The sequence below is a fragment of the Myxine glutinosa genome, chromosome 5 (assembly GCF_964187855.1).
Source record: "Myxine glutinosa chromosome 5, kmMyxGlut1.1, whole genome shotgun sequence".
NCBI lineage: Eukaryota > Metazoa > Chordata > Myxini > Myxiniformes > Myxinidae > Myxine > Myxine glutinosa.
In genome coordinates this window covers 64,993,886-65,018,325 of record NC_136265.1, presented here as the reverse complement: position 1 = coordinate 65,018,325, position 24,440 = coordinate 64,993,886, and the positions used below count along the sequence as shown (strand labels likewise).

General features: G+C 45.3%; 1 protein-coding gene across 1 annotated transcript in view; it reads right to left on the bottom strand.

The window, feature by feature from the left end:
- Positions 1 to 2,730: 2,730 nt before the first annotated feature.
- Positions 2,731 to 24,440, bottom strand: part of LOC144891956 (uncharacterized) — a 70,640-nt gene continuing 48,930 nt past the window's right edge. Inside the window, 3 exon segments of the mRNA XM_078777067.1 lie at positions 2,731 to 4,142; positions 9,654 to 9,797; positions 19,420 to 19,488. Of these exon segments, the coding sequence (XP_078633193.1) occupies positions 2,731 to 4,142; positions 9,654 to 9,797; positions 19,420 to 19,488 (1,625 nt within the window).

Here is a 24,440-nt window from a genome sequence, read left to right as displayed (position 1 = left end):
TGCTGTGCACCCTGCTCAACCTTCCAGGCTTGTGGTTCGACCTTCCTCTCCCTCCAGCCAATCCACTCTGCAATTCCCCATTCGTGTACGTGAGTTTGTTTTGTGCGTCTTGTCCCTGGGGTTCAGTAAGACTGTATAGTATAAGCTAGGTTTTGCACTGTGTCCTTCTGATTCTTCCATTTCCTTGTATATTACTTTGATTGCTTTTCTTCCTTGAGTTGTGTGTAAATAATAATAAATCCCTGTTCTTCCTACTTTGTCTTCTTCTTCACATTCGGTCGCTTTAGAGGTTTCCAAATTGAGTATACGTGGCGCGATTCGGCCGACGCATATGAACCGGGTTTAGCCCCTTTGATAAATGGCTCACGCCGCAGTTCGCTTCGCTCGGCGCAACCAATCTATTACGCTGCGGCCGTGAGCGGGGAGGTGTTTCCTTGCGTACCGGGAGGCGCTGGTATTTAGGTCATAGGACGGTTGGGCCTAATACCCTACCCAGTGCTGACCGGGCATGACGTCATACCCTCGGGACCACGTCGGTCAGCCATAGACGAGGGGATTAATCCCCCCTCGATAAGGGGGAAAGAGGCCAACATTGGGTTCCGTAACAATATATATATATATATATTAACATATACATATATATATTGTTGCGGATCTCACCGTCGGCCCCTTTTCCCCTTACCAAGGAGGGATTAATCCCCTTGTCTGCGACTGACCGACGTGAGTCCTGAAGCTGTCCAGCTCCCTCCAGAGAGGCAGGTGAGCAACCTCGTTCGAGACCGCGGACAAGATGTTATTTGCCGAGCGAATTAGCAGCCGCGGCTCGAACCATTAACAAAAACTAGACCCGATTCTTATTCGTTGGCCAAATCGTGCCACAGGTATTCAATGATGGAAAAGACAAGGACGAACGGATGTGAAGAAAAGAAGGCAGAGTAAGGAAGAACAGGGATTTATTACCAATATTTACAAGACCAAAGAAACCAAGGAGAAGGAAAAATACAAAAATAATGACAGAAGCAGCAGACACAGTGCAATACTAGCTTACCTATACAGTCTTACTTATTCCCTGGGACAACACGGACAGACAGACGACAGTCACACTTACACGGGGATGATGACCGGAATGGTAGGAGGTGGATGGCTGGACGGATGAGGAGGTGGGACCACAGGGCTGTAAGGTTCAGCTGGATGCAGGAGAACGGCCGGGCCGGGAGTGAGCAGCCGCCGACTCTCCACACTTCTGTTCGCACGGCGGCGTTGCTTCACGGCCGCGGATCGAACCGCCGTTAAAGCTCAACTCCACCCAGCTGCGGTGGATTCAGCTGCGGTGGATTCCTTACTCATCTGCTGTGGGGGCTTCCTCGGTTATCTGCTCCAACTGGACTCACAGCTCCTCCTTAACTAGGACTGGACTCAACTGGGCTCCGGTAGACTGTGGGTGGGAGGCTCCGGGCGACGGGTTATATAACCACGCCCTACCAAGCCATGGCCACACCTTACCAAGCCGTGCCCACCGAGTCCTGGTTGGGCGCAAGGGCTTTCCTGGCTCCACCCTCTGAAGACGAGGTGCGGGCCACGCCCGTAATGTAGCTCCTCCCCCTTCTTCTCCGAGGCTTGACCACGTGCGTAATGGAGTTTGGGGTGAAGAAAACCGCCCAATGCAATGACACTTCGGAGAGAGGATTGGGGGAAACTTAAAAATGGAACTATCTTATTCTCATTTTGTGCAATGCAGAGTCAACTAGTGGGAAACAGAGCCTTAAGCTAATACACATAATAAGGAAATAACTATTTAGAAGGGTATATGATTTTCTACGTGCATGCGATGGATTAACTAAGGGGAGGACCTTTGACCTTTACACAACGGAGGTATTTACAAGACTCATGACACTATTTACAATTGACAGAGGGTGATATTTACAACAATTATAGGATTCTCAAATCCGCAACACTGCACCCTCATCCTCCAGGCAGGGCCCGGGCCTATAAAACTTAACTTAGTGTGGCACGTAGGTGTAATTCCCTCTACAATTAACCTGACCCTGAGTGTGACAGTTTTAAAACACAAATAAGTATGTCCCTCTGCTGCATTGCACCCTGCCTAACAGATTCACGCCGACAGGATAACCGAATTGCGGAATGGTTCTCAAACTAAACATGTACGGTGGGGAGCATTATTTTCAAGTGACGCTGATTGTATTTACACTGCAACCCAGGACCTGTGATTTTTCTTTTGGGGGGGGGGGGGGGCGGGAGACAGCCTGTCATTCTTCTTCTTCTTGTTTTTGCGGCCTGTTTGGTGGAAATAAAAAAAATGCACAAAACGTGTCCGTTTTTTATTTATGGCCCACAGGGGCCGACTATGAGTGGTTCACCTGTGGGCTTGGTGCCATCTCACCGGGGGGGCCTCCGAGGCCCAATCACTGCAACCAAGGGTTAAATTTCTTGGGAACGCGATGTTGCGTCTCGCACCTCAATCGACTATAAAATTTGGACACCCTGGTACTACGATTACCTCCCGCTTGACAAGAGAAAGACAATCATGAAAATTTTTTAATTCCGAAAGCCGAGCGCAATTTGCACCCAGCGGGTGTCAAACTCACAACCTTCGGACACCGAGTGTACACGTGGTTTGAATCCCATTCTCCTGACACCAGTTGTTGCGTGACTACCCTTGGTGAACACCGCAGGGTAACACGGATGACCAAACGAGCTTAATGCGTTCAGTTAAATGGCGGAGTTAATACATTCATTCAGAACAACTGAACCTTCAGAACATTTATAAGGCTTCTCTTCTGTGTGTGTTCTTTGATGCGTTTGTAAATCTGATGAACGAGCAAAATCCTTGCTGCACACAGGACATTTATAAGGCTTCTCTCCTGTGTGTGTTCTTTGATGTGTTTGTAAATCTGATGAATGAGCAAAATCCTTGCTGCACACAGGACATTTGTAAGGCTTCTCTCCTGTGCGAGTTCTTTGATGTGTTTGTAAATGTGATGAATGAGCAAAATCCTTGCTGCACACAGGACATTTATGAGGCTGGTCTCCTGTGTGTATTCTTTGATGTGTTTGTAAATATGATGAACAAGCAAAATCCTTGCTGCACACAGGACATTTATAAGGCTTCTCTCCTGTGTGTGTTCTTTGATGTCTTTGTAAATATGATGAACAAGCAAAATCCTTGCTGCACACAGGACATTTCTAAGGCTTCTCTCCTGTGTGAGTTCTTTGATGTCTTTGTAAATCTGATGAATGAGCAAAATCCTTGCTGCACTCAGGACATTTATAAGGCTTCTCTCTTGTGTGTGTTCTTTGATGTGTTTGTAAATGTGATGAATGAGCAAAATCCTTGCTGCACACAGGACATTTATAAGGCTTTTCTCCTGTGTGTGTTCTTTGATGTGTTTGTAAATGTGATGAATGAGCAAAATCCTTGCTGCACACAGGACATTTATAAGGCTTTTCTCCTGTGTGTGTTCTTTGATGTGTTTGTAAATGTGATGAACGAGTGAAATCCTTGCTGCACACAGGACATTTATAAGGCTTCTCTCCTGTGTGAGTTCTTTGATGTCTTTGTAAATCTGATGAATGAGCAAAATCCTTGCTGCACACAGGACATTTATAAGGCTTCTCTCCTGTGTGTGTTCTTTGATGTGTTTGTAAATATGATGAACGAGCAAAATCCTTGCTGCACACAGGACATTTATAAGGCTTTTCTCCTGTGTGTGTTCTTTGATGTGTTTGTGAATGTGATGAACAAGTGAAATCCTTGCTACACACAGGACATTTATGAGGTTTCTCTCCTGTGTGTTTTACTTGATGACATTTCAATGTTGATAACCAAGACAATTCCTTGCTGCACACATTGCACTTGTATGGCGTCGCCCGTCTGTGTGTTGCTTGACATCTCTTTAAAGCCTTTAATGAGATAAATGTTTTCTTGCAAACAGAACACTTGTACAGCTTCTCGTTCCTTTCAATTTTCTTGAATGTCGGACTACAATTGTTCTTAGTCAATACACTGCTATTGTTGTTGACTTCCTGATAAGAAGTCTGTGTCATGTTCTGATTGAATGAAACTTCACTGTCAAACAATTGCGAACTTGACTTGGAATAAAAAACCAATTTCAATTGATTCTCTGCAAAGACAATTCAAAAAACCATCAATAAATCACAATTGCTGTGAAACATCATCATTTAAAAAAGCAGAATGAATAGTACTCCATTACCATTGAAAACTGGCCCTGTGTCTATTCTTATCTGCCATGAGGTGGAACCGAAAGTAAAGGATCAATGTTTAAGGTCTCGTGACAAGAATGCTTTGAGATTTAGAGGTGGTTTCTATGTAAATGAAGGGTGCTGAACAAAATGGGTGGCAGTTATCCTTTCAAGATTGCTGACTTTTCTGGCTCCGTGCCATAAACCAATATAGCTGCCACCAGAATATAAATTGGCCCTAACGTACCAGACGTGGTTCATGTGTTTTTTCATACATTTTATAATTAATGGATGTCAGGGAATACATTTTTACCAGAAAATAATATTTATATTTAAAGTAAATGTCCAAATCCCAAGAAGGCTAGCAAAATCTAAGATTGCCACTAAAATCTCTCCCACTCTCCTTTCCTCCTGTGTGGTGGCCCTGAATTTGTGAAGGTGGGGGTACACCATCCTATATTTGGGGGATCTATGGGTCGCTATTACGAGATCATCAGCTGTCTCCATGCTTGTTCAACACACAGAACTGAACTGTCTGGGGTATGCAACAACAACAACATGCTGGCTGATGTACGGCTTTGTTGATAGAGTGACAGCAACAAGATTTAAAAAAACCCAACAACAAGCCATTGAATCAGAAATTTACCGCCGTGCATGTACCCTCTTTTACACCACCTCATTTAATACGTCAAACTAGTTATTCATGCCCGTAGTTTGTGTCCTTCATGATGTCCTTAAAAACAGTACGTTTCTTGTTTGGAAGGATTTTAAATTTTGTTTGATTGGCAGACGAACAGACAGGCTGAAGTAATTCCTATATAGCAAGTGTGAATGCACGCTCAAGACGAGACTCCATCAAATTTAGAGCCAACACACTCCTAAGCTGCACGTTCATATTCCGATTAGTGTTGAACGATATTCAAAATATGAAATTAAAAGGAAAGTATGTCGTTCCTCAAACACAGACTGACAGTGACATTTGTCAGACAGATCGAGTGAACCAATTGTGTCACCCCACTTTCCGCTACGCACGCAAGACAAAAGGAAACATCCCAATAAGCCGAGGATGTCTTCATTGAATGATCTTATGACAGGGGTCATGCTTAATTTTTTTTTTTTTGAGGTCTGCCGGGCCACCAAATAGTCCATGGGCCAAACCTGAAAATTTGACCCATCGGTACCATCTCTGGTGGCAAAGCCTCACTGTTTTTTTCATAGTTTAGGGCCTAGAGATTATGAATTGAGGTGATAGCAGTGTGAAATTGGCAGCTTTCTGGTAGTTATCACCTCTCAAACATCACCCTACCGCTATAATTTGAAGCCCAAAATTTGGGGGTAGGGGAAACTAAAATGACTGTAGTTTCGCTCTGGGTGGGTCAATCTTAACAATATATCACTCATAATGTCCGTCTATGTACCCTCTATCTTAATCATGAAGATTTATGCAAAATATTTCATTATGTAGGTCACCAGAGGTCAAAAGGTCACCAATTTTAGGGGTTGCCCAAAATTGACCATCGGGCAAGTCATGTTGCTAGAATAAAGTAACAAATCACCCAATGGTGATTTAAACACTTGGAATGCATATTTTAGAGGTCTTCAGATGATTCTAAGGTGGACATTATTGAGTTGCTTTTGCAAAATTTTATTTCAGAGCAATTCATTTTGAACCATTCCTTGTAAATACCTAAAATCCAGGGTTTCGGGGGTAGGGGAAACCATAATGACTATAGTTTTTGAGTGGATTGACCAAAATTGAAAATCTAATAGTCAAATTGTATGTCTATGTACGCTCGATCATAATGACACTAGATGATGCAAAATTATTCAAATGTGTAGGTCATCAGAGGTCAAAAGGTCACAAATTTTAGAAGCTACCAAAATCGTCTTTAGCACAACTTATTCTACTAAAACAAAGTAGTAAAAATGAACAAAAAGTAATATCAACTTCCAGAAATTCTATTTTTGATGTCTTTAGGTAATGTTGAGGGCTTGGAAAGTAACCTGAGTATTTTGAGTTCTCAATCTTCATCATCATCATCATCATCATCATCATCGCAATCTGATTCAATATCAACTGTCATCTCCAGTTCATCCTCCTCATTTCGCTGGTTTTCGCAAGTTTGTAATTTACACATCGGCGTACATTTCAACCCATTGTCTATTCAGCCACACTCTCCCTTTTTGCAAAGTCGTTTGCACTGCCAGGCCATCATTTCCAACACAGCTTCAGTTTTCCTATTTTGTTAGTTTTCCTTGTTATAGAGCCACAAAGGTGACTGACAAAACTGAAGCACCAAGTTGAGTTTGTCTTGGAGCCTACGCCATTGTGGTGAACATCGAGGAAAAAGCGGACATCAAGAGAAATACGAACGTGGTCCGTTGCCACACGAACTGCCGGCACCTCACACGATGCTGGAGCCTCTTCCCTGAAGGTGGACACCGAAAGGCTAAATGAGGTATGCTGCCATGTGGATCGCATACGAAACGAACCCTTACGTGGGATATCTGGCAGACTCCAGAGGGGAGGGGCCCTCATTGAAGAGGGGAAGGGGTCGATGTTGAGAAGGAGAGGGATTTTGAGTCAAGTCAAAAAAATGAATGTACGGGAAGCACTGCTCACACCGGGTGTGATAGATCGAGACGGGGCTTTGTGAATAGACATGACTCCGATGAACCGCGGGAAACTCCGGATGCCAGAGGCGAGGGTGTGGAGGTGGATGGGAGGGATTGTGAGAGGAAGGGGAAGGATGAGCGTGAATGCTCACGAAAAGCTGCGAATAATCTTACTATAATTCACCAAATGTCCGTCCGAAAATGGCTGAACCGATCGCAACGATATTTTTGGTGGGTAATCCTGGGACCCCCTGGAGTAAAATAGGCTTTATTGGTTTTCCAATTTTCCAGTTTTTCCAAACACGATGGAATAATATTTCACGATGGCTTTTCACGACAAACACGATGGTTTTTATTGAAATTCTATAAATACTGTTTAGATTTTGATGAGAATTTAGATCCTGCCGCAATGCGGAAGTGGACAGATGATGGCAAATGCACGGGTTTGATAATATCCAAATACAACCATCATTTAACCAATAGGCCTGGTGTTGGCTTAGCGGTTAGGGTGCCGGCTTGGGATCCCAGGATCCTGGGTTTGAATCCCGGTCGATCACTGAATTAACGCCAGGGGGGTTGACTCAGCCTGTCATCCTTCCCAGGTCGGCAAATTGAGTACCAGCTTGCTGGGATGAATGATCACGGTGTGTACCCCGGTTTAGAATAGGTACACCGTATCCCTGCGCATCGTAAGAGGCGACCAAGGGTTGGCGCCAGGAAGGGCATCCGGCCATAAAAACATTGCCTCAAACAGGGAACCATGATTGTCATGGGGCCCGCAAGGCTAACCCCCGCTCTAGCAGGGAAAATGACCTTAAAACGATCATTCATTCATATATTCATTTAAAACAGTATTTTGTTGAAGTATCAATTGATGATTGGAATCACCATTGACGGGGTATGGAAAAACGTACCCGTTTGTTTGCGAACGGGTACGTTTTTCATGGAAGTACTTCACGAACTTGTTGTCCATGTCTGACGTGTGACTCAAGGTGCTACAGGAATGTGGAATTTATTGGTTTCACCCTTTAGCATTCACCATTTCTGCATTGTCTGTTTGCTTCTGGCCTCCCACCCGTGCGGAGCGGAGGGGACGGAGGGGTGAATGCAAAGTCAGCCATTGTCAGCCATTGCTGACACTGGATCTGATGGATTGAGACAGGGCTTTGTGGGCAGGCGTGGCTCCGATGAACCGCGGGGCATTCCGGGTGCCAGGGGTGGGGTCTGGGGGAGGGTGTGAGTGGCGGGGCCGTGGCTGGGGTCCCCACGGGAGTATGGAGACGGGGAATGACGCGTGGTGTGCACGTCTCTGTGATGGGCGGGTCGGGGCGGCACTGTGGGGCAGACCATGGTGATACATTCATCGAGGTGCCGAGAAATGTTGGGGTGCCGACGCTGACGGCAGATGTGGGGCCTGGCAATGGGGGTGGGAGTGAAGCAAGCGGAATGCAATGCTGAGAAACTCATGCACGGTCTAGACTCTTGGGTGGGCTGCACTGTGGGTCACAGGGGGAGGGGCCTTCAGTGGAATGGGAGGAGGTAATGAAGATGGGCACAGGGAAACGATGGAACATCTTGTGTTGATAAAAAGAAGAAAAATATCTCAAGCAAAGAGTCGCAGGCCTCCTATAGGGGAAACCCTATGCCTGTGCGGCCAGTCTGAGCCTCAGGAAAGTGCACTGTAAAAAATAATAACTGTACCTTCTCAAGCGAGGAAATAGATCACTTTGGGAAGAGACATGATTACGCACCACAGCAAGAAGCTTCGAAAGTGCTGACTGTCTCACCATCAAAGACAATACTCCAGAGGAGAAAACTACAAACGGAAACCAGGAGTGTTGAGGTGAAGGAGATAATCCTCCAATGCAGGATGTATTCCAATTTCCATACATGAAGCATGGGGGAGAAAGGTAAGGGTGAACGGTTCTGAAAAAAACTGGCATGAGGGCGGAGACAGTCCCCCTTGATAATGTGAGAAGGTCTTTTCAACAATTAAAGATATCTAGATAAAGATAGAATGGAAGAGATAACATCTCAGGCAAGGCAACAAGTGGCAGAAGAGATTAGAGTGAGGGGAGCTATGTGCATGCTTGAAGGTGAAGACAGAGATGGCAGGAGGGATTGTAAGAGGAAGGGGAAGGCCGAGCATGAAATGCCTACTTTGAAAGCAAATACCTATTTTGGGGGGCAATCGACCCCCCCAAAGGGGCAGATTTTTTTTCAATGGCATGAACATACTTTGGTACATCACTGGACGTGAAGGTTGTGGTCAAGTTTCATCGAAATAGTGGTGGAATGTTTTGGAAAAGAAAGGTTGAATCAGTCTCCACTCTCTTTGCTTGGATTTTTTTCCCGATGTTTAAAATCATTATTCTATTAAAATTGAAGCATCAACTTGATTGCTGCGGGGTGTATCGTTTGCTATGCACTCTCTCATTACTGTAGCATGTCATCTACCCTTATCCCCGTATTCCTTTTAATAAACCCATTTTAATTATACGAGATGTTTTCCCACCTTTTACCTTCAGCGTGCTGCCTTGTTCGGCCTCAGATCGATTATTGGGTTTTGAAAATTGTAAAGAATAGTTAATTGAACGCAGTATACATTTAGTAAGCTCAACGATCTTCTGGAGCAGCCAAAGCTCCTGATGCCTAAGCGACGTTTGTCAGAGCCATTGATGCGACACAAGCTTGACTGTGTGCACACTGTATAAACTGATCAATCCTTCGACATGATGTTGAATTCAAGCCTTTCATTGATAATCAACCAAACCAAGTGGAGCTGTGCTGTGTGTTCTGTGCATGGCTCTGCTTACCTTCATGCATCTTAGGAGCATTCTTCAGCTCCCAGAGAGAAAAAGCACAAGGTTCCTGCTTTACACACTCATTGCTCAAAGCATCCTGGGAACTCTGAGAGAAGTCACTTTGAAAATCTTCCATCTTCACTGGATGAACCAGATCTAAAAACAATATGATCTCATGTTATTTAAGTAAAGAGATAAAATGAATACCAAAAAAACAAGGAGAAAAAGACATCAAATGTCGAAGTCCCTGCGGTTTTAGTTATTTTTCTGTGCAGAGTTGAAGGCCGCCAGTCGGCCATCTTTGCTCAGATTACAAAACAAAATCTTTTACATATGTATACTCTCATGTATTGTCCATGTGGCAAGTGTAAACAAAATTCATCCATGCATGTCCAATAAATGGTTGGAGACACATTTCAGTAATACACTGGCTGAAAGTCGGCCATCATTGTTCTGATTTCCAAAAAAAATGACATGCATATGTAAGCCATCATTCATGATCTGTGTGCCAAGTTTGAACAAGATCGGTAAATGCATGTTTGAGAAATGGTTGAAGAAATTCCCTTTTGATAAACCCATTTTAATAATGAGACGTTTCCCCCAACTTTTACCTCACGCATGTTGCACCGCCTTGTTCAGCCTCGGATCAGTGATTATTGGGGTTTTCAACATCAGGTTTTGTTTTTACAACTAAAATAGCCGCCAGCCGGACATCTTTGATCACATTGTGGATCAAAATTATTTGCACATACAGTATATATCTTCATGTGTTGCCTTTGTGCCAAGTATGAACAAAATAGGGTCCATACATGCCAGAAATATGGTTGAGGACAGATGTATTAACGAATGGATGGACGGAAAAGACCCAATGATATACAAATGTGCTTGTGATATACAAGGTGGAGGTAGAAGAAGCAATTTGCATCAGATGTTGTCATTGTGACAATAATGTCAGGCAGAATGTGATCATCCCTCGTATAAGGGATCGTGTGGTAACTGTGATCTCATCCTATGATCAAAGGGTGTTTGCACATTGCATTTAGTTGATCTTGAGGAAGGCATCACTGGGCTTCTACGTCCTGAAGAAGTTTCTGGCTGTTAACAAATAGCAAGTGCAACCACTTCACAAGAGGAAAAAGAAAGAAAGATAGAAGCGCATTCCACTCCAAGCACTTTGGCGCACCCTGCTACGTACATGGCGAACGCACAAATATTATTAGCCTCGCTCGAGGGTATTGCATTTGACTCAGTTTGTCTGTCTGTTTGTCCGCACACAATAAATGATTTTCTCTGCAACCGTTGGTCCGATTGACAGGAAATTTTCACCATAGGTGCGTCTCCTCCTGTATAAGTTTTAAATGATAATTATGACGTCATATGTCATGTGGTACAGTCACCATCTTGGAAAAACCGAAAAAATGCACCTCTTTATCTCTGAAAGCGCTGCATAGAAAAAATTGAGACATGGCTCATTGTAAAGAAATCTCCATGTGGGATAACATACAGTCACGTGAAAAAGTAAGTACACCCCATGTAAAGTTGACTTTTTCAACATATTTCAACATACAGCTATTTGATCTTCATTTCAGCAATATTGAGAGATAAATGCATGCTGTTGTTGTTCCGCCCCCCTTTTTTCTCGAACCGACCGCATGGTCAATGGCGGCCAAGGCGAACGCTAACCAAGGTGCGTAACAGAATTGGGAGGGACAAGGCACCGTCTGTAGGTGCGCATAATGGCGCCGTTTGGAGAGAGCGATTGGGAAATGAGCGAATGGGGCCGATCTTATTTAATAATAATAATAATAATAATAATAATACATTTATTTTATATAGCGCTTTTCAAGAAGCCCAAAGATGCTTTGACAGCACAAAAAACAAGTGCAAAAAGACAAATATAAATCGGTAAATAATCAAAGCAAAAGGAAGGAGAAGGAGAAGAGATAGTCAGGGGTTAAATGCTGTGGGTTAAATGTTAAATGCAGTGTTGAACAGGTGTGTCTTGAGTGATGTTTTGAATGTGGTGAGTGAGGAGGAGTCTCTGATGGTGTGAGGTAGTGAGTTCCAGGGGGTGGGAGCAGCGATGGAGAAGGCCCTGTCCCCCCAGGATCTAAATTTGGTCTGGATGGGGGGGCTGGGGGCGGGACAGGAAGTTGGCACCAGCAGAGCGGAGGTTGCGGGTGGGAGTGTGTCTGTAGAGTGATTAATGCAACGCAGATTCAACTATTGGGAACACGGCCTTATCTAGACACATGATAAGGAAATAACTGAGATTTCTAAGGTGACCTACATGTTGCATATGGACTAATTAAGGGTGCGACCTTTAACCTTTTAATAATGGAATATTTACAAGAATTATTTACAAATTGAGGGTTCTAAAACCGCAACACTGGTCAATGGTGTTTGGAGCGAGCGCTAAGGCGACGAAGGCTCAATGCCGCTAATCAAACCACGTGACAATTTGGGGAGACTGTTGGGGAGACCATGTGACTGTTGCGGATTCGGGGGTCGGCGCTCCCCTTATCAAGGTGGGGGTGGGGGAAAGGAAAGAGAGAGACAGAAAGACAGAGACAGAGACAGAGAGAGAGAGAACAAATGATGAATTGCGAAAGATGATGGGAATAGAGCCTATGATTGATGCTGTGAAGAGGAATAGGTTGAGATGGTTTGGTCATGTGTTGAGGAAGGATGACAGTAACTGGTTGAAAAGAGTGATGGAAATGAATGTAGAAGGAAGTAGAGGACGGGGAAGACCGAGAAAGACTTGGCTAAAGATGGTCGAAGAAGAAATGCGGGCAAGGGGGTTAACAAGGGGAGATGCAGAAAAAGGGGCAAAATGGAGAACATTGTCACGGGGACCGCAAGGCTATCCCCCGCTCTTGCAGGGAAAATGGCCTGAAAATGCCTGTTGTTGTTAATAATAATAATAATAATAATACATTTATTTTATATAGCGCTTTTCAAGAAGCCCAAAGGTGCTTTAACAGAGTACAAAAAACAAGTGCAAAAAGACAAAAATCAATAGGTAAATAATGAAAGCAAAAGGAAGGAGAAGGAGAAGAGATAGTCAGGGGTTAAATGCTGTGGGTTAAATGTTGAATGCAGTGTTGAACAGGTGGGTCTTGAGTGATGTTTTAAATGTGGTGAGTGAGGAGGAGTCTGATGGTGTGAGGTAGTGAGTTCCAGAGGGTGGGAGCAGCGATGGAAAAGACCCTGTCCCCCCAGGATCTGAATTTCGTCCGGATGGGGGGGGGGGGTCAGGAGGTTGGTACCAGCAGAGCGGAGGTTGAGGGTGGGAGTGTGTCTGGAGAGGAGGTCAGTCAGGTAGGATGGGGCCAGGTTATGGAGGGCTTTGCAGGTCAAGAGGAGGATTTTGTGCTGGATTCTCTGGGGGATGGGGAGCCAGTGAAGCTTGTAAAGGACGGGGGTGATGTGGTCACGGGTCCGGGAATGGGTGAGTAGACGGGCAGCGGAGTTCTGAATGTATTGGAGTTTATTGGTGATTATTGAGGGTGAACCAGAGAGGAGGCTGTTGCAGTAGTCCAGACGGGAGGTGATGAAGGCGTGGATGAGGGTTTCAGCAGCCGTGGAGGAGAGGGATGGACGGATGGACGGATGGACGGCTATTTTGATCTTGGCATGGTGACGCCGCACACTTCAACAACAAGCAACAAACCAAACTAAATGTCTGAGGTTTAAATAAGACAGGTTCCTCCAAGATCCTCTCTAACGATGTTCTAATCATTTGCACCTGAGCTGGTGCATCTCATTCTAATTTTAGGTATTTGAAGTCGTGATAAATGTAGGAGTGTATTTACTTTTTCCACATGCGAAATTTGCATTGATGTTTATTTAAATTAGACAATGGACTACAAAATGTAAATGTTTCATGATATTTGTTGTATTATATCACCTTTATCCATCAATATTGTTGAAATGAAGATCAGATAGCTGTATGTTGAAATATGTTGAAAAAGTCGAAACTTTACATGGGGTGTACTTACTTTTTCACCTGACTGTATCCCCCCAAAAAAAGGATGATGCCATTTAGCAACAACTTCGACGTGTTGCAGGTCTGAAAGAGCTTCACGTGGTTGTTGTTATTGCTCTTGTTGTTCTTCTTGACGGGGGTCGATTTTTGAAACGTGTACCCATTGGTCAGCCAGCTGCCGGACCCACGCACCTTTGTCACTTGACTCCACCCATCATGGCACCCAGACAAAATAATATGGCCGCGATCTTGGTTTTCTGGTGGGCCGAAGACATCAGGCCTGAAGGTCTCTGCTGATTATACACTGCTCAGGTTTGTTGCGTTAAATTTCCATTGTCTTTGTTGGGGTTGAATGTCAGTCATGATAAGGAGCCCCCAAAAATCTAATCAATGTCGAATATAAAATATTCGTAAGATTTATGCAAGTCCGTCAGCACGCAAGGTATGCGGCTCCCTAAAAAAATTGCGTTGTGTAATTTTTGAACAGCGCCATGTTTGGGTTAAGCGGTCCGTGACCATGCGACAAATCAGCTCGTTCTGATATAAACCTGGGAGGGCTGACATGGATGAGATGTGTCAAGTTAATCTTTTATAGCGCTTTAAATGTGTGTTTCCCACTTGCGTTGTTCTTCTTTTCAGAGTGCACTATTTTATCAAGTACTGTACAATAAAAAACAATAAAATTTTAATCAACAATTTTTGACTTGCTAAAGGGGCCAGATTGGGAACCTTTTTTTGGCCGTTCAACGATTACCATATTAATCCCTCATATACATTTTGTAAAGTGTATCCAAAAGTGATTTTAAAAGAAACGTTCAGGAAAAAGCTGTTTGTCACATCTGAGCCACGCTTCAATCTACGTTATTGCACTGCATTGACAGTCCTCCATGAGCCTTGACAAAAATAAGTGACTCCACCAAAACCAAAACACAACCAAATACAACCATTAAAATACAACCAAAAAAAGATTCAGGACATTTTAAAAACAATCAAACTTGAGAAGTGGAAGTGGGCAGGACACATCAGCAGAAAAGCAGATAACAGATGGACAACAGCTGTGACTGCAGTTACACCAATCAAGGGTAGCAGTCGTCAAGGAAGAGAATTGCCCAAACAGTGCAGACATCAGCCAAACAGTGCAGACAAACACTGTGGGACAGTAAATTGGAATGAGAAGACTGGGGACCGGAACATTTGGCGTGCCGAGGTTTTCGTCCACCATTGGGCTGACAACGGCTGCTCTGATAAGCCTTGACGTCGAAATAATCTCCTTTAATTTTTCCTTTCCATCCTCAATTATTGCCACAAGTGAATTCAAAATTCACAATCGATTGATATCTGTAGCATGTCACCTCTGCAAGATTTATTTTACTTCCACCTCATTTAGAAAAAAAACAAGTCATTCTAAAATTTTAACACCAAAGCAAACCGAGCATTCATGATTTTTTTTTTCTGAACATTTAGCTGAAGGTTTCTGAACATTTTAGAAGGAAAGGGTTGCAGCCAGAAGGGGATAAACCATAGAAAAATGATTCGCTTTCTTTCCATCAAATGCTTTGTCCGAAAATGTTAATATATAGTAAATCTCATCGCAACACGAATCCCTTGGTAGTGACTGTAAAGTTACTGGAGGTTAAAATATATCATCTTCTATAAATTAAAGTCGCGGCAGTTTTGTGTCCGTCCATCACACTACGTCATTATGTCTATGATGTCATTGCAGCGTACGACATTTTCATTTACTCGTTCCCCCGCTCACTACCAGAGCAACAATAGATCATTCCGCCTTGGTGTATATATATTACAGTCGATCTATGGTCAGGTCTCAATAACATTGGGTGTGTGTTCATTTACCAAGTTTCTTGTGGAGAGATTGCAAAGTGGTTTCAGCATTCGAGCAAGCACTCCATTCAAAACCATTGAGAAACGGCTGGCTTGGCAAGTGCTAGCTCGCAGCTTGGTAAATGAGCACACCCCCATCTTCCTCCCTTTCAGTTTTGTGTCAAACAGCAGGAAAAGTGGGTTTTATTGGTCGTTTTCAAAACAAAACCTGAAATGGTGGGTTTCAAAAGGCCACTACGAAAAATGCCACTTTAGCGGCAAGGTCATGTTTTATACCCCATTGTGGGGTATATAGATTACAGTAGATCTTCGCTCATCATATTCCCCCTTTCTCCCTCTGACCTGCTGTTCATGTTCCCCCATTCTATTTCTTCCCTGCTGGTCGTCTTCCCTCTTTCTCCCTCTTCTCTGCTGTTTATGTTCCCCCTTTCTCCATCTTCCCTCCTGTTCGTGTTCACCCTTTCTCCATCTTCCCTCCTGTTCATGTTCCCCCTTTCTCCCTCTTCCCTGCTATTCGTGTTCCCCCTTTCTCCATCTCCCCTCCTGTTCATTTTCCCCCTTCTGCCTCTTCCCTGTTGTTCGTGTTCCCCCTTTCTCCCTCTTCCCTGTTGTTCGTGTTCCCCCTTTCTCCCTCTTCCCTGCTGTTCATGATCCCCCTTTCTCCCTCTTCCCTGTTGTTCGTGTTTCCCCTTTCTCCCTCTGACCTGCTGTTCGTGTTCCCCCTTTCTCCCTCGTCCCTGCTGTTCATGTTCCCCCTTTCTCCCTCTTCCCTGTTGTTCGTGTTTCCCCTTTCTCCCTCTGACCTGCTGTTCGTGTTTGCCCTTTCTCCCTCTGACCTGCTGTTCATCTTCCCCTTTTCTCCCTCTGACCTGCTGTTCGCGTTCCCCCTTTCTCCCTCTTCCCTGTTGTTCATGTTTCCCCTTTCTCCCGCTGACCTGCTGTTCATGTTCCCCCTTTCTCCCTCTGACCTGCTGTTCATCTTCCCCTTTTCTCCCTCTGACCTGCTGCTCGCGTTCCCCCTTTCTCCCTCTTCCCTGCTGTTCGTGTTCACCCTTTCTCCCTCTGAATTGCTGTTCGTGTTCCCCCTTTCTCCCTCTGACCTGCTGTTCGCGTTCCCCCTTTCTCCCTCTTCCCTGCTGTTCGTGTTCCCCCTTTCGCCCTCTGACCTGCTGTTCGTCTTCCCCTTTTCTCCCTCTGACCTGCTGTTTGTGTTCCCCCTTTCGCCCTCTGACCTGCTGTTCATCTTCCCCTTTTCTCCCTCTGACCTGCTGTTCATCTTCCCCTTTTCTCCCTCTGACCTGCTGTTCGCGTTCCCCCTTTCTCCCTCTTCCCTGTTGTTCGTGTTTCCCCTTTCTCCCTCTGACCTGCTGTTCATCTTCCCCTTTTCTCCCTCTGACCTGCTGTTCGTGTTCCCCCTTTCTCCCTCTGACCTGCTGTTCGTGTTCCCCCTTTCGCCCTCTGACCTGCTGTTCATCTTCCCCTTTTCTCCCTCTGAACTGCTGTTTGTGTTCCCCCTTTCTTCCTCTTCCCTGTTGTTCGTGTTTCCCCTTTCTCCCTCTGACCTCCTGTTCATCTTCCCGTTTTCTCCCTCTGACTAACTGTTCACGTTCCCCCTTTCTCCCTCTGACCTGCTGTTCATGTTCCCCCTTTCTCCCTCTGACCTGCTGTTCGCGTTCACCCTTTCTCCCTCTTCCATGCTGTTCGTGTTCCCCCTTTCTCCCTCTGACTTGCTGTTCGCATTCCCCCTTTCTCCCTCTTCCCTGCTGTTCGTGTTCCCCCTTTCTCCCTCTGACCTGCTGTTCATGTTCCCCCTTTCTCCCTCTGACCTGCTGTTCATGTTCCCCCTTTCTCCCTCTTCCCTGCTGTTCGTGTTCCCCCTTTCTCCCTCTGACTTGCTGTTCGTGTTCCCCCTTTCTCCCTCTGACCTGCTGTTCACGTTCCCCCTTTCTCCCTCTTCCCTGCTGTTCATGTTCCCCCTTTCGCCCTCTGACCTGCTGTTCGTCTTCCCCTTTTCTCCCTCTTCCCTGCTGTTCGTGTTCCCCCTTTCTCCCTCTTCCCTGCTGTTCGTGTTCGCCCTTTCTCCCTCTGACTTGCTGTTCGTGTTCCCCCTTTCTCCCTCTGACCTGCTCTTCGTGTTCCCCCTTTCTCCCTCTTCCCTGCTGTTCGTGTTCCCCCTTTCTCCCTCTTCCCTGCTGTTCGTGTTCCCCCTTTCTCCCTCTTCCCTGCTGTTCATGTTCCCCCTTTCTCCCTCTGACCTGCTGTTCGTGTTCCCCCTTTCTCCCTCTTCCCTGCTGTTCGTGTTCCCCCTTTCGCCCTCTTCCCTGCTGTTCGTGTTCCCCCTTTCTCCCTCTGACTTGCTGTTCGCGTTCCCCCTTTCTCACTCTTCCCTGCTGTTCGTGTTCCCCCTTTCTCCCTCTGACCTGCTGTTCGTGTTCCCCCCTTCTCCCTCTTCCCTGCTGTTCGTGTTCCCCCTTTCTCCCTCTGACCTGCTGTTCGTGTTCCCCCTTTCTCCCTCTTCCCTGCTGTTCGTGATCCCCCTTTCTCCCTCTGACTTGCTGTTCGTGTTCCCCCTTTCTCCCTCTGACCTGCTGTTCGCGTTCCCCCTTTCTCCCTCTTCCCTGCTGTTCGTGTTCCCCCTTTCGCCCTCTGACCTGCTGTTCGTCTTCCCCTTTTCTCCCTCTTCCCTGCTGTTCATGTTCCCCCTTTCTCCCTCTTCCCTGCTGTTCGTGTTCCCCCTTTCTCCCTCTGACTTGCTGTTCGTGTTCCCCCTTTCTCCCTCTGACCTGCTGTTCGTGTTCCCCCTTTCTCCCTCTTCCCTGCTGTTCGTGTTCCCCCTTTCTCCCTCTTCCCTGCTGTTCGTGTTCCCCCTTTCTCCCTCTTCCCTGCTGTTCATGTTCCCCCTTTCTCCCTCTGACCTGCTGTTCGTGTTCCCCCTTTCTCCCTCTTCCCTGCTGTTCGTGTTCCCCCTTTTGCCCTCTTCCCTACTGTTCATGTTCCCCCTTTCTCCCTCTGACCTGCTGTTCGCCTTCCCCCTTTCTCCCTCTTCCCTGCTGTTCGTGTTCCCCCTTTCTCCCTCTGACCTGCTGTTCGCGTTCCCCCTTTCTCCCTCTTCCCTGCTGTTCGTGTTCCCCCTTTCTCCCTCTTCCCTGCTGTTCGTGTTCCCCCTTTCGCCCTCTGACCTGCTGTTCGTGTTCCCACTTTCTCCCTCTTCCCTGCTGTTCGTGTTCCCCCTTTCTCCCTCTGACCTGCTGTTCGCGTTCCCCCTTTCTCCCTCTTCCGTGCTGTTCGTGTTCCCCCTTTCGCCCTCTGACCTGCTGTTCGTGTTCCCCCTTTCGCCCTCTTCCCTGCTGTTCGTGTTCCCCCTTTCTCCCTCTGACCTGCTGTTCGCCTTCCCCCTTTCTCCCTCTTCCTTGCTGTTCATGTTCCCCCTTTCTCCCTCTGACCTGCTGTTTGCGTTCCCCCTTTCTCCCTCTTCCCTGCTGTTCGTGTTCCCCCTTTCTCCCTCTTCCCTGCTGTTCGTGTTCCCCCTTTCTTCCTCTGACCTGCTGTTCGTGTTCCCCCTTTCTCCCTCTTCCCTGCTGTTCGTGTTCCCCCTTTCTTCCTCTGACCTGCTGTTCGTGTTCCCCCTTTCTCCCTCTGACCTGCTGTTCGTGTTCCCCCTTTCTCCCTCTTCCCTGCTGTTCGTGTTCCCCCTTTCTCCCTCTTCCCTGCTGTTCGTGTTCCCCCTTTCTTCCTCTTCCCTGCTGTTCGTGTTCCCCCTTTCTCCCTCTTCCCTGCTGTTTGTGTTCCCCCTTTCTCCTGATGTTGCCTTTGTTATGTTGTGTTCTAATCTGTTCTGTGTCGGAGGTCTTCCATAAGCCTCGACCATGTATGACAATGAAAAGTACTCAAACTACAACAACAACTTCAACTACAACTACAGCAATGTGCGTTTGTGGTTCAAACCTTCATGTTGAGGGAACGAATCATCGACGAACTCGGACTTCACCTTCACCTTCACCTTCACAATAACACCTGAAACAAAAACAATCCATTTAAACTAAACTTTCAGGAACCAGCAGAAGGTGACGGTGCAGAGAGAACGACACGTACCGGGTCCCGGGTCTTCATCCTCGGGTGGACCGACCCTGGACCCGCGATCTGAGGAAGAATCTCCCGGAACGGAGAGATCTCGGTTCATGGCGCACCGGAGGGGACTGGAGAGTGTAAACACTGTAAAGTGCAGTTAAGTACACGGATTTAAGGTAGTGTGTGGTCGTGGCGTCGTGTGCTAGCACTCGAGTACAAACCACGTGTTCCGGTAAAAACGAACCACGACCACGTGACGCGTTCCTTCCACAAACGAGACGATCTAATTCGCGATTTCCACACCACAGATTCTCCACGTTAACCACGTGATCGATACCAGGTACCCACGATGTCTTGTTTCCCCTTGTAAACATTTTTACATTACCTTTTATCATATCAACTAACTCCATATGTTTTATCCGTTTGTGTTCAATCATTGTCATTCCATAGAATAATTTTTCTCCATGTTCTGTGGTTCGTGTGTTCCGGAGCATTTGTGGGTGATACGATTAAAATGAAGTCTCACTCTTTGTCTCAATCTCACGTCGGAAACGTCATTTCCTGCATTCTTGGAAGTTTCTTCAGTTCCTTGTGTTCTTCCCTGGCACAACAATTCAGCAGATTCGCGACGACTAATGGGTCAAAATGGCGACCTGGTGAGAAATGTCCAGATGGAATCCTTAGTTAAAACAAGAATGACCGCACTGTGGTCACAACCTGCGACAAAATCTGGTAACAGGCCGATTAGGAATTAAACATTTAAAATAGTCTTTAAATATGAACAGCGTAAATGGGAAACACACCTTTAATGCGCCGTTAATAGCCGGCGAAGCCGGTGTTGTCAATAAACGAGTACGTATTATGTTGAAAACCTGATTATGCCTTGGTTCAAGAATCCGAAGCGCAGTGGGCGCAGCCATCTTGCGTGGGCGGAAGTGTGCATAACAAATTTAAAACGTTCATTAGGAGTTTCTTTCACCCGTCGTCGTTTGATTCACAATCTTATGCACCTCCGATGTATTAATAAAATAATTTAAGACCAACATCGGCCCGCACGGGCCTGGTTATCTTCAACAAAACGCGTCACCAAACACCGGACCCAATGAGAGTCGAGCATTTGCAAAAATATTTCTAAAATGAAAGCGCTCGATGATGGGCGCCATCGACCGGATGCGGAAGTGTGTATAAAACAATTGCGAAAAAGTTCAATCGGAGCTTGTTTCACCCGTCGTTCTTTGATTAATAATCTAATGAAACCTCTCATTTGTAATTAAAATACGTTAAGACCAACCTCGTTATCTTCAACGAAAATCGTCATCAAACACCAGAACCAATTATTATTTCGCGTTTCGGACGGTGAAAACGGCGTCAAATATTCTAACATTGACGAAGAATTATTTTTTAGAAATCTCGCGGCCGTACGTGATAGTTTTTCACGGCCAGAAATATGGTATAAGCGGTTTACATATTTAGTTTAGAAATACGGATATTTTTTCACGGCCGGAAATATCCGAAGTTGAGATGGATTTCACCGAATTAATCACTGCAAGCTAACTTCTTCTGGTGGACGAAGCTGCCGTGCCCGGAGAGTCAGAGAACCAGCCCTAGCGCCTGACAGCGACTGAAGTTAGAAGACTACACACTTACTGTGAAAACGTATGTTAATCCCAGTTAAAAATAGGCCTTAAGCTCGCACATCGTATAGTTACTTCCTTAAGCTTCTTGTGACATTTATTATATTGTATGCAGGTATGGCCATCGGGGAGGACTGTCTGCTCTTCTCTTTTACCAAGTCTTACCAGGTACGGTACCTACTACACCTACCTACTGCCAACTACATACTACCAACTACCTAACCTACTGATGCCATGGTGATGGGTAAAATAGTGGCAAGAGATATGCAGGTATTGGGGAGGACTGTCTGCTCTTCTCTTTTACCAAGTCTTACCATGTACGGTACCTACTACACCTACCTACTACCAACTACCTACCTACCTACTACCAACTACCTAACCTACTGATGCCATGGTGATGGGTAAAATAGTGGCAAGAGGTATGCAGGTATTGGAGAGGACTGTCTGCTGTTCTCTTTTACCAAGTCTGACCAGGTTCGGTACCTCCTACACCTACCTACTACCAACTACCTACCTACCTCCTACCAACTACCTAACCTACTGATGCCATGGTGATGGGTAAAATAGTGGCAAGAGGTTTTGGCTTTGCCGGCTCATTGCGGCTTTGCAGTCGGTACTAGTAGCCGGCGAAGCCGGTGTTGTCAATGAACGAGTACGTATTATGTTGAAAACCTGATTATGCCTTGGCTCGAGAATCCGATGCGCAGTGGAGGCCGCCATCTTGCGGATGCGGAGGTATGCATAACAAATTTAAAACGTTCATTAGGAGTTTCTTTCACCCGTCATCGTTTGATTCACAATCTTATGCACATCCAATGTATTAATAAAATAATTTATAGCCGGCGAAGCCAGTGTTGTCAATAAACGAGTCCGTATTATGTTGAAAACCTGATTATGCCTTGGCTCGAGAATCCGAAGTGCAGTGGAGGCAGCCATCTTGCGGATGCGGAAGTATGCATAACAAATTTAAAACGTTCATTCGGAGTTTCTTTCACCCGTCATCGTTTGATTCACAATCTTATGCACCTCCAATGTATTAATAAAATAATTTAAGACCAACATCGGCCCGCACGAGCCTGGTTATCTTCAACAAAACGCGTCACCAAACACCGGACCCAATGAGAGTCGAGCATTTGCAAAAATATTTCTAAAATGAAATCACTCAATGGTGGCGGCCATCGACCGGATGCGGAAGTTTGCATAAAACAATTGCGAAAAAGTTCAATAGGAGTTTGTTTCACCCGTCGTTCTTTGATTCACAATCTAATGAAACCTCTAATTAGTAATTAAAATACGTTAAGACCAACCTCATTATCTTCAACGAAAATCGTCATCAAACACCAGAACCAATGAGATTCGAGCATTTGAAAAAATATTATTACGCGTTTAGGAGGGTGAAAACGGCATCAAATATTCTAACATTGACGAAGAATTATTTTTTAGAAATCTCGCGGCCGTACGGGATAGTTTTTCACGGCCAGAAATACGGTATAAGCGGTTTACATATTTAGTTTAGAAATACGCATAGTTTTTCACGGCCAGAAATATCCGAAGTTGAGACGGAATTCACCGAATTAATCACTGCAAGCTATCGTCTTCTGGTGGAGGAAGCTGCCGTGCCCGGAGAGTCAGAGAACCAGCCCTGGCGCCTGACAGCGACTGAAGTTAGAAGACGACACACATACGGTACTGTGAAAACGTATGTTAAGCCCAGTTAAAATTTCTTAAAATAGGCCCTAAGCTAGCACATCGTATACTATACGATATAGTTACTTCCTTAAGCTTCTTCTGACATTTATTGTATGCACGTATTGCCATTGGGGAGGACTCTCTGCTCTTCTCTTTTACCAAGTCTTACCAAGTACGGTACCTACTACACCTACCTACTACCAACTACCTAACCTACTGATGCCATAGTGATGGGTAAAATAGTGGCAAGAGGCTTTGGCTTCGCCAGCTCATTGCGGCTTTGCAGTCGGTACTAGTAGCCGGCGAAGCCGGTGTTGTGAATAAACGCGTACGTATTATGTTGAAAACCAGATTATGCTGGATCCCTTGGCTTGAGAATTCCGAAGCTGTGACGCACCAAATCGCTCAATGGAGGCCGCCATCTTGCGGATGCGGAAGTATGCATAACAAATCGCGAAAAAGTTCAATAGGAGTTTGTTTCACCCGTCTTTGTTTGATTCACAATTTTATGCACCTCTAATTTGTAATTAAAATACTTTAAGACCAACCTCGTTGTCTTCAACGAAAATCCTCACCAAACACCGCAACCAATGAGATTCGAGCATTTGAAAAAATATTTTTTTAAAGCTTATTACGCGTTTCGGAGGGTGAAACCGGCGTCAAATATTCTAAAATTGACGAAGAATTATTTTTTAGAAATCTCACGGCCGTAGGGGATTGTTTTTCACAGCTGGAAATATCCGAAGTTGAGACGGATTTCACCGAATTAATCAAGAAGTAAATTTTATCAATTTTAATCTCATCCAGAATGCAAATGGTGTCATTTTAGGTCTGAATTTGCGAAATTTTGTGAGCTGACCAATCAGCGATCAGCTTAGGTCAGCCAATCAGCGCCATCGACACAGGACATCTTACCAGGGCGTCGTCTGTGACGCCGGGAACGAGTTTGGTGCAAAACAACCGAATTACACGTAAGCAGATGCTGCTCGAAATAGTTCTCATCATATGCTCACATTTCCTAAGCTAAAGCCGTATTTAATCACTCAAATTGCTATCCAGATGCTAATCAGGGTTTAACAGGTGACATTATGCAAATATATTCCTTTACTGAGATAAATTTTGAGAAACTAGGTCAACGTATTCCTCCGCTGAATGTTTGTAAACAAACGGATGTCGTCTGCTTGTCATTCTTCTGCTCCGTTGCCTCGAACTTGTTCAGTTTGTTCCGAGACTAGACTCATGGTGAACATGTCGAAGACTGAAAAAGGTGTATGCCAAAGATGTGGGTGTGACAAGCAGTCCGTAAAAATGTTCTGGGGAGCGAATAATATGGATCCAGGTGACGTTCCCTTACCTTTGAGAGGTCTTACTGTAGCTGAAGAACTACTCATTTGCCAGATTTCACCCTGTATCAATGTCCATATGTTGAATCATGGCGGGCTTGCGTCCAATGGACATTGCATCACATTCCCTCAGGCGGTGGATCAGCCAGCATGTATTTTCCCACGACTTCCCGAAGAGATAAATATAATCAAAGTGAAGGAAATGGGAATGAACGGCACTAGTAAAGATTTG